General features: G+C 42.4%; 1 protein-coding gene across 1 annotated transcript in view; it reads right to left on the bottom strand.

Annotated features, from left to right (window-relative positions):
* LOC104942324 (transient receptor potential cation channel subfamily M member 3-like) overlaps positions 1-7170 on the bottom strand; it is a 48891-nt gene extending 41721 nt beyond the window's left edge. Inside the window, exons 1-2 of the mRNA XM_010767528.1 lie at positions 7039-7170; positions 3483-3555 (exon numbers count right to left, since the gene is read on the bottom strand). Of these exons, the coding sequence (XP_010765830.1) occupies positions 3483-3555; positions 7039-7170 (205 nt within the window). The remainder of the gene's footprint in view (positions 1-3482; positions 3556-7038) is intronic.
* Positions 7171-9105: the final 1935 nt, after the last annotated feature.

The following is a 9105-nucleotide window of genomic DNA, read 5'->3' as shown; positions in this document are numbered from 1 at the left end:
AACAATATTTTTCCCAAAGTTTTGGAAAAGTCATGGAAATGTAACTAAAGTTGCATCAAATATAATTTATATTTTATCTAATCGTCGAAATAGTAATACTATAATGATAATAAATACTATACTGTATGGTATAGTAATGAAACTTAAAATGGCATTTAACTGACGAGGTGTTTTGCTGGTGAGAGATGTTAGTTGCTTTAGCGTGTAGAAGCTAGTAAGCCTACTATTTGATTTGTTTTAGGCACAACTAGGGATGCATACCGGTAAAATCAAAAAAAAAAAAAAAATGTAAATTGTATTTTAAAAGTGAGTCCGTGGCCCGTGATGGCGGGTGTTATAAATTAGACTGCATAATCGTTTTTCTTCATATTTTATGTATTTTTCATTGTTTGTTCAATACTAGAAAGGTAAGTCCCACAAATGAACTGTGATGGGATTTGTTTTCTCTCGCCAGTGAAGGCAAATGTTGATTTTAAAGATGAGATTTGTTTGTTTGTGCAATGCCGAGATCTCATTCTCTAGTCGAATCTCAGGTTTAACATGAATTATAACGTTGCTATAACGGTCTGTTTGCATTGACAAGATGTGCTATTCACGCGGCACACCTGATGTTATAAAAGATATTCCATAATCGGTTTTCTTCATATTCTTTATGTNTTATTAAAATGTACCCAGTCTTTCATACGCATAAAATACAGGGTTCTTACGGTCATTAAAAACCTGGAAAAGTCATGGAAATTCAAAATGCTAATTCCACTGGAATTAGCATTTTGAATTTCCATGACTTTTCCAGGTTTTTAATGACCGTAAGAACCCTGTATTTTATGCGTATGAAAGACTGGGTACATTTTAATAAGCACAGAAGTCTCCTCACTTCTGATTCCACATGCTCACTCTGTCTTAAAGGCCTGGGCAGCCTTAGGAGCTTAATGGTGTGAGTTCAGAAGGAGCCGGCTAATAACACGCAGAGCCTGCTAATAAGAGCTTTAGTGGAGATATGTGTATATTAAAGGGCAGGCTGGTCTGCTTTATCAAAGGCCCGTGCTTTCACTCAGCCTGCCTGCAGGGAGCTGCAGCAAACTGACTTCATGGAGCAAATCTTCAAGATTTGACTACTTCAGAGGGAGACCATCAATTACTCTAAACTCCCCTCTGTTACACCATGTGTCTTTAGCAGCAGATTCCCAGTCTATGGTCTCACTTCTCTGAATCTCTGTTCCGCAGGCCGGCTCCTAGACTTCTATCCTTTTCTTTTTCTTGCTCTGTTCTCCCCTCGATGTGTTTTCCTGACTGTGCTGCGCCTTGTTGAGCTTCAGGCAGAAGCTTAGTTCTTCAGCGAAGGAGTCTAATCCAGTGTTTTAAAAAGCTCTCGGTCAGGATATGACTGATTTTAGTTTACACTAAAAGCCTTAACGCGTCTCTTTTCACTCAGCCGCAGAATGAGACTTGAATGTAAAATGACCCTCAGACTGTTTACCATAAAGCAATCATTTTGCACCTTTTTGTGAGTGTTGGCCTCTCATCCTTTCACTCCTACATTTCCTTCCTTTCATTTGCTTTTTCCTATTTTCTCCTGTCTTTCTTTCATTTGAAATCCCTCATTCACATTCCTACCACAATGTGAAATGAATAGAAACGAGTTTAAAATAGTGAACAGAAATGAAAAATGCAGCATCAGTTAGAGTTGACAGAAAACAGTGACACATGTATACATCGGGAAAGTAATGGGGCAAGAGAGCAATATCCTGAGACAGAGACGAACACCAGGAAGCGATGGGTAGACAACAGAAATCCTTCATCTAGACTGCAACACATTCATTATGTAGAACAGGTTTCTCTGTCACATTCTCCCTCTCCAAACCCACTTGTCTAGTATCTATGGAAGGACATGTTCCTCTTACGAATGATTTCTGACAGAGTCAATCCCATGTATGTGCCTGAGTGTGTGTTCACTCACATGTTAAGGTGTGTGTTTGAGGCAGAGCAAGCATGCAAGTGGGCGGTGTTAGCGGCATTTTTCATGAATCCATACAAGCTATTGAAAAACCAATCGAAAGTATTGAATATGGATTCTGTGTGTGCGCTTGTGTGTGTGTGTGTGTGTGTGTGTGTGTGTGTGTGTGTGTGTGTGTGTGTGTGTGTGTGTGTGTGTGTGTGTGTGTGTGTGTGTGTGTGTGTGTGTGTGTGTGTGTGTGTAGAGGATGAAGTGGTTGAGTTTATTTGCTATGTACGCACTTAGGAGTTTTCAATTGTATAACTTAATATGGTCCAATTCCTCGCCTATTGGTAAATGCATTTTTTTGTATTGCTGTTTCTTGTAGCTGTATATTTGTATTTATGTCACGTCATGCTTTAGGTGTGCGCTGTTTTTGAAATGTTGGATTGATTATTCTATGTGGTGCAGTGTGAATTACGGCTGGGAAAACCAATATCAATCTGAGCCTTTAAATCTCTGCCTGCTTTTCTGCGACTATTGAAAGGCTCCCCTGATGGTTGTATAACGTAACCTGCATTCTGTGTGTAGAAATACTAAGCACACACATTGTGATGCTGACCAACTGTAAGCATTAGAGTCACACAAGCTGAAGAAGTGTACAGTAATGTACGTCACATGTCCCTCTCAAAAGTGACTTTTAACCTCAAGGGGAATCAATTTGATATATTCAATTGAAACACCAACTTTAAATTAGATTCATTGGTGACTGTAAGTGTCTTTCTGTAATTACTTCTCCGGCCACACGGTTAATGAGCAGCTGTGTTCATTCTAATTCATTATTATGCAGGTGTTGTTGGGATATCAGGGGTTCATTAGCATATAAAGTAGGACACTGAACTCACTGTAGGCTACGAGAATGTCCTCACATCTGAAGTATTGGTTCGATATTTGGTGAAATACAGAACATATGACACACTCTCTAGTCAAGAGCTGGATGAGAGGATGGCTGTAAAGTAATTATGTAGCTAAAACCCGCCAAAAAGCACCAACGTTTGAAGTGGACGGGTGGTTATGTGCCAGTATATTTAAGGCAACAAGAGCTAGGAGTTAGTGGACCAAGCAAGTTAATACTGGACTTATACTGGGCAAGCAGTGATAAGAGGACCCAATTTCCATGACTCTTTTTCTACTAAAACTGTAAGAAAGCAACTGTTTATAACATCAAAACCCAAAGCAGGTTGGCTTTGGAGTGTTCCTGCCCTACGGTGATCAGAAATCGCTTAATGGAGCTCTAAAAGAGAGCAAAATAAGCACAGATGTTACAATTTATCCCGGAGCTATGAACTGCCGTATTGAAAACATTCTTGTATGCATGGAAAATAAATCGAAACTGGGAGAGTGAGAGGATTGTTTTCCGGAATGATATCATCCTCCTTTAATGTACAGAAACGTCAATACAACGTCCCTGGAGAGCGAGTGTGTAAAGGTGGAAGCCACTTACTGTGCATTCATGCTCCAGCACACACACATAGATACACACACCCACCTTTGAGTAATGCAGTGAGGATGGCAAGGTCAATGTCCTGATGGCCCTCCGACCCCATCCGGAAAACTGTTATCTGAGAGACAATGAGAGAGAGGGACGGAGGGAGAGAAAGTAGCCATCAGTTTCAATCAGTTTCTATTATTTCTTGTGTTGTTTGATGTGTTTCTTATAGCATTGAAAACCCGGTCACATGTTGAGAGAGAGCCGAATTAAACAGCTTCACTAAAAACACTGAGGTGCAGGGTGTGAGGAGAGAGGGATTGCTTTGATGTAATGTACTGTGTCTCTTCCACACAGACAGCCTGTAGGAAGGGGAATACATTCACCAAGAAGTCTGTCCGTTAACAAAGGTCATTTAGTTTTTGTCATAACATGTTGGGACTCATCTGTCGTCTAACATGTCTTTTAGCTGCATTTTTTATGACCTGTGCTAGATAAACTAATGGTGCGATAGATGAAAGCCAAAGTCCGCTGAGAGGGAAGTCTGAGAAATGGGGCAGCTTTTCTCTCACAAATATAGTAACACGTGTACACATGACTCGTGTTAGCATGTGTGTGGGCTAACATGCTCAACTGTGTGCATGCGTGAAGGGCACCTTGTGGGAGTCTCGTACGGGAGAATGCGTGTTCTGAATTCCTGACGAGCTATCCCTCTAATCCTTCCATCCATCTCCTCCCACCCCATATCCCCCCCCCTCTAAATGGCTTCATTTCGCGGAGCTCAAGGAATCTGCGGTCTTTGCTGCTGCTTTCCCTCGGGCTATGCTGCAATGTTCTAGACTAACCCTCCTCTATTCCAGTCTCTTTCCACGCAATCTAAATGCAAAAAGATTAATTCCATTCTCATCTATGATATAGAGTTGGTATTATTTGGATCATTCATCAATTGTACACCACATGCTGATGACATGACGGCTCCTCCCAGAGAGAGTAATGAGGAGTGTGGTATCATACGCCTTAGACCTGCATCACGCAATGCAAATGCAAATTACTATTAATGGGATCATCAAATGCAGACTTTCCTCTTTATGGTACATTATGGCTCTTCTCAATAGAATTGCTCGGTTTTTTTTTTTGTCACAAGCACAACACAAAAGCCCAGAGGAAGTGAGCTGGCAGTTTGAGACATTTTTGAAGTGGTACTACAACCTATATGTCGGTTGGCCCAAACAAAGTTTACCCATTTACTTACATTGGAAAAGGTATGTCTGTTAATCAGCAGATACTTTTTTTTTTAGCTAACAAGACCCCCCGTTTAACTTCTTAAATAGCTCTTATTATAGTTCCCTTTCATAGGAATAATTGGAGCCCCGCCTCCAAAGCTGTGTCCAGTTCTCTTCATACACTTCATACACCAGCAAAATGTTTAAGTAGTTAAGTAAGTAGCCAAGTTACCTTCAATAGTGGATAATGTAGTGTAACGGTAAAGATGATGTAACAGCGATAGTGCCATGGCAATCAGCTCCGTACTTGACTACACTGACGGGGTACTATCCAGAGTAAAAAATGAAAAAAGTACCAACTTTATATTGAGTCAAGGCGAGCCAAACCACGTAGTGTAAAGGAGGTATAACCGTGTGTGTGCTTATGTGAGCTGTGGCGGTCTCTATCAGCCTGTGTAATTAAAAGGTCTGTCTCCAGGTGAAAGAGGAGTGCAATGGGATGTGAAGGTATTGATTTTGGACTTCATGACTGAGGACACAAGGACAGTGCAGTGTGTATTGAGTTCATGTGCTTCTCTTAATGAAGTTGTGGTTTGTGTGTCTGTGTGTTTCTGTTTGTTTGAATGTTGTGGCTCATGGCTACATTATGACTTGCTAGAATGCATCTAAGTCTTCACTAATAGATGTTAACAACATCTTGGAAGTGATCTGCTGAACACAAATGCAATACAGTGATCTAACAAAGTGTATGGATTTACTTGTATGTGTGTTTAAGAGAAGTGACTCTCAAAGGTTTGATTATATAGTATATATATATATATACTGTATATAGTATGCAAAACTCAGATTTCAAACAAAATCTGGAAATAACCAACCAGTGTTCGCGTTAACCGAATATTTTCCGTCTCTGAAAGCAGTCCTTCATTTTGACAGATTAGAACACATTTAGAACAGCGGCAAAGTTTCCCCGCAGCGAGGCTCCGGTGTTATGCCGTGTTATGCATGCCCTCCAAAAAGGAAATGATACCGTTTCCAAACCTAACTTTGTCGTACAAATCATTGAAATGTCTGTGAGTTTTGGCTTTAAACAGTGGGCATGCGTAACACGGCGCTAACAGTTCACGAGCGTGCCCCCCCCCACGACCCCGTTGACAGTTCACGAGCGTGCTCTCTCTCCACCATCCCCCCCCGTCAGAGTTGTGTAAAGGCAGACGGGTAATACTGGATTTTGAAGGAAATGTTACGACCCTGTCCGTCAAAAATTACGGGCAGCGAAAATGTCTAGCGCAACCTCTGTAACCAACCAACAATTTGAAAGACTGTTTTTATTGGCAGGCTTCATTTCGCCTAATCAGGACATTACTTATTCATTATACCACCATGTTTATATCGTTACAGCAACGTGGTGAGTTCCTTTACAAATGTACACACTCACAACGTTTGCTATTGATTATATTTCCCTCCTTTCTCTCACCTTTAACTCCACTACCTTTCTTACAAATACTGTATCTTCCTCCAGCCCCCCCGACCTGCAATCACTGTGAGACGGGGTGAGTGTAAAGTGTAGAGTAAGTAGAAAGGTAGTTTTCTGAAAACTTTTGGGATAATGTGTGTAGTGGGTAGGAGGTAGTACGCATGAATAGGCACGTCTCGTCAGAGGTATGAAAAAGTACCGAAGTCTGTTGTGCGTGAGGAAGGAGTCGGACCGTAGTTTATATGGAATTCGAGGACCCGACGTGATTAAAAGTGTGGGGACGATATGGGAGTGTGTGGGGGATTGTCTCAGGCCGGCCAGATTTGCTGATGAGAGGGTGAAGGGAGTGTAAGTGTGACGAGTAAAGGTAAGAGGTGTTAATTGAAAATTTGCGCGGAAGATGTAAATAACGCAGTAGGAGTGTCAGGGGAAGCGGCAGTTACTGAGTCATGCTGGTTGGCAAAGGAGCGCGTGCATGAGCGGAAGGTTGATGATCGGGAGTATTGGGTCGTTCATGTGCGCCTTTTGGTGAGTAGGAGGAGTGGGAGTTGTCGACTGTGGCTGCGTGTTGTTACCGGTCTACACGAGGTCGAAGGGAGGCATGAAGAAGTCTTTGGCTAAGGTGGATTTATCATGATTAGTCGGTATCAGTTGAAGAGGAGCGGATTCCGTGATGCAGCAGACCAGGAGAAAAGATCATCTCAGAAGGACTGTAAGAGTTTAATATATATCAAGAGAGGTAGCAACACATGTTGACTATTTTTACACCCGAAAAACAACAACAGTCCTCAACTAGGGCGGGACGGGGGCGGAGCTGCATACCATTTCGTCTGCTTGCGATACGCCATAAACGATCAAAAGGGAAGGACAGCGTGTGTGGGGATGAGGAACTTGCACTGTGTTGTAAGAAAATACTCACGAACTTTGAACGGACGCGGGTGACAAGGCCTCGATTTTCCGACGAAGAGTGACGCCACACTTCGTCTTTTGGCCAGAAAAGTTCGAGGTCGAGGGAGCTATGGGCGTCAGTTGGATCTGTGTGGACCTTCATTAGCGACACTACTCCATAGGACTTAGTATGGTAGCGTGAGTGTATATGCGACGGGCGTTTCAAAGGGTATGTCCCCTCTAACTAGACGTAATGGAGGAGTGTGCGAGGACACTGTATCGATCAAGACAGTTTGAGAGCAGGTTCAGGATTTGTTTTGATAGTTACAAGCGCTTACTTGGATGGTGACATCGTTACGGTTACCGACCAAGCATCAGAGTTGGGGTGTGGTACTGAATGAGTGGATTTATATTTCGTCTCAGGACCCAGACATGTCACGTGCTGTGGGGTGTGTGCAGAGTAGTACTAAGTGATCGAGCAGTAACAAGTATAAGTAATAGGGTAACGTTATTATCCGATACCGTATATTGTCACCACCACCAACCGATGGGTGATCTGATCATCTCCCAGCGATGTGTATATCGCGAGTGGATGCATTATATCTGGACGAGTCCGCTTGAAGTGGTCGCATACGTGTCGTTTATTTTATCTGAGAGTAATGAACAAGTGTCTAAAGAGTACTATTGGAAAACTTTGTGCGTAGATAATAGGAGTGGCGGTGTTGAGAAACTGGGGTTTTGAAAAGAGTTCAGTTGAGATGAGCGAGTTAAAAGAGACTTACAAACATGTCTGTTCTCTCTACTAGTTAGTCATAGAGGCTGGGGGGAGCTTCATTGTAGTTGATTGGTTTAATACGTTATACAGTAGAGTAATTAGTCAGAAGGTAGTTATTGAGAGATGATGATGATAAATCGGGGAGTGGTTATGTGGGGGTTTCTGTTACATGTGATATCCTGGTGATATTTCTGGAGGCAGTACATTATCGATAGGAGATGTTGGGGCTATATGAGAGTAGTGTAAATTCTGGTAGGTATTATTGTTGTAGTTAGCTTATTATGTTTATTGTACAAAGTGTTTAAGTTGTACAAGCCCTTCCACTTATCATGTATCAGCGAAGTGTTGGATAGCAGGGGAGTGTACTTCGTACGAATTTGTATTCCTCTACAGAGGTCGTATGGTGAGTTTCTGAAATAAGAGACTTGAAGACATGTGTGCAGTCTCTGTGGGAGTCAGAAGGTAGTTATAGGGTCAACGAGTAGCACTACGAGTAGTGGAAGCGACATATCCCAGCGCTAGCTCGGGAGCCAAAGAACGATTCATGATCTCTTGTACAGCTGAGCGTTAGGCCAGTGCACGGGCAGAATGGAGACGAAGTTGTACTCTAAAGTGACAAAAGGTTAGTCGAACCGAGCGAGGACCGAGAGTCTGCGTCTTCTACGGCGGAAATGACTAGGAGCAGATTCGAGCGTTGGAGTCAGCAATAAGAGATCTTCACGAGCAGCGTTAGGAGGTGTCTGGGTCTTGGAGTCTTTTCTAAATAGACGGAGAAAGTTGAAGAACCTAGTCGGAACTTAAACCAGTTGATTAGAGAGTGAAGACAGAAGAAGCGGAAATGTACGAAGGGAAAAGACGACAGAGTGCAAATACGATGGCCAGCGAAAGAAGTAGCAGAGAAAAGTAATTGAAGGGTAGAACCCTGGTGTGTGTTTTGGGTCTCCACTACTATCAGTTGTTCTTTAGTCATTAAATTCTATATCCTATGTCTTAGTGTTTCTGGTCTACCCCTTCAAATGTGGTACTGTTTATTATGTCCTTCGACAGATGTGAAAACTACCTACACTAACATCCTTTTCAGAAGCGACATGTCTCCCTATATTGTTCTACCACCTCTTCGAAACATAAATAACGATGTGAATGTCTACTCAGGAACAATAATTACGTTTATATGGAACCGGGCAACAAGGAATTCCGAGACAACGAATGTGGAAGATAATATCTTCGGAGATACTGTTGTCCATCGCGAGTAGGGTGTCCCCAGTGGGAACCTCATTCTTTCCTCCCGTACGTCGTACGCACTACGACCCGCCCCCCCCCACA

This window comes from Notothenia coriiceps, unplaced genomic scaffold, assembly GCF_000735185.1.
Source record: "Notothenia coriiceps isolate Sejong01 unplaced genomic scaffold, NC01 NC01_scaffold00004483, whole genome shotgun sequence".
NCBI classification, from domain to species: Eukaryota; Metazoa; Chordata; class Actinopteri; order Perciformes; family Nototheniidae; genus Notothenia; species Notothenia coriiceps.
This window is presented reverse-complemented; position numbering and strand designations above follow the sequence as displayed.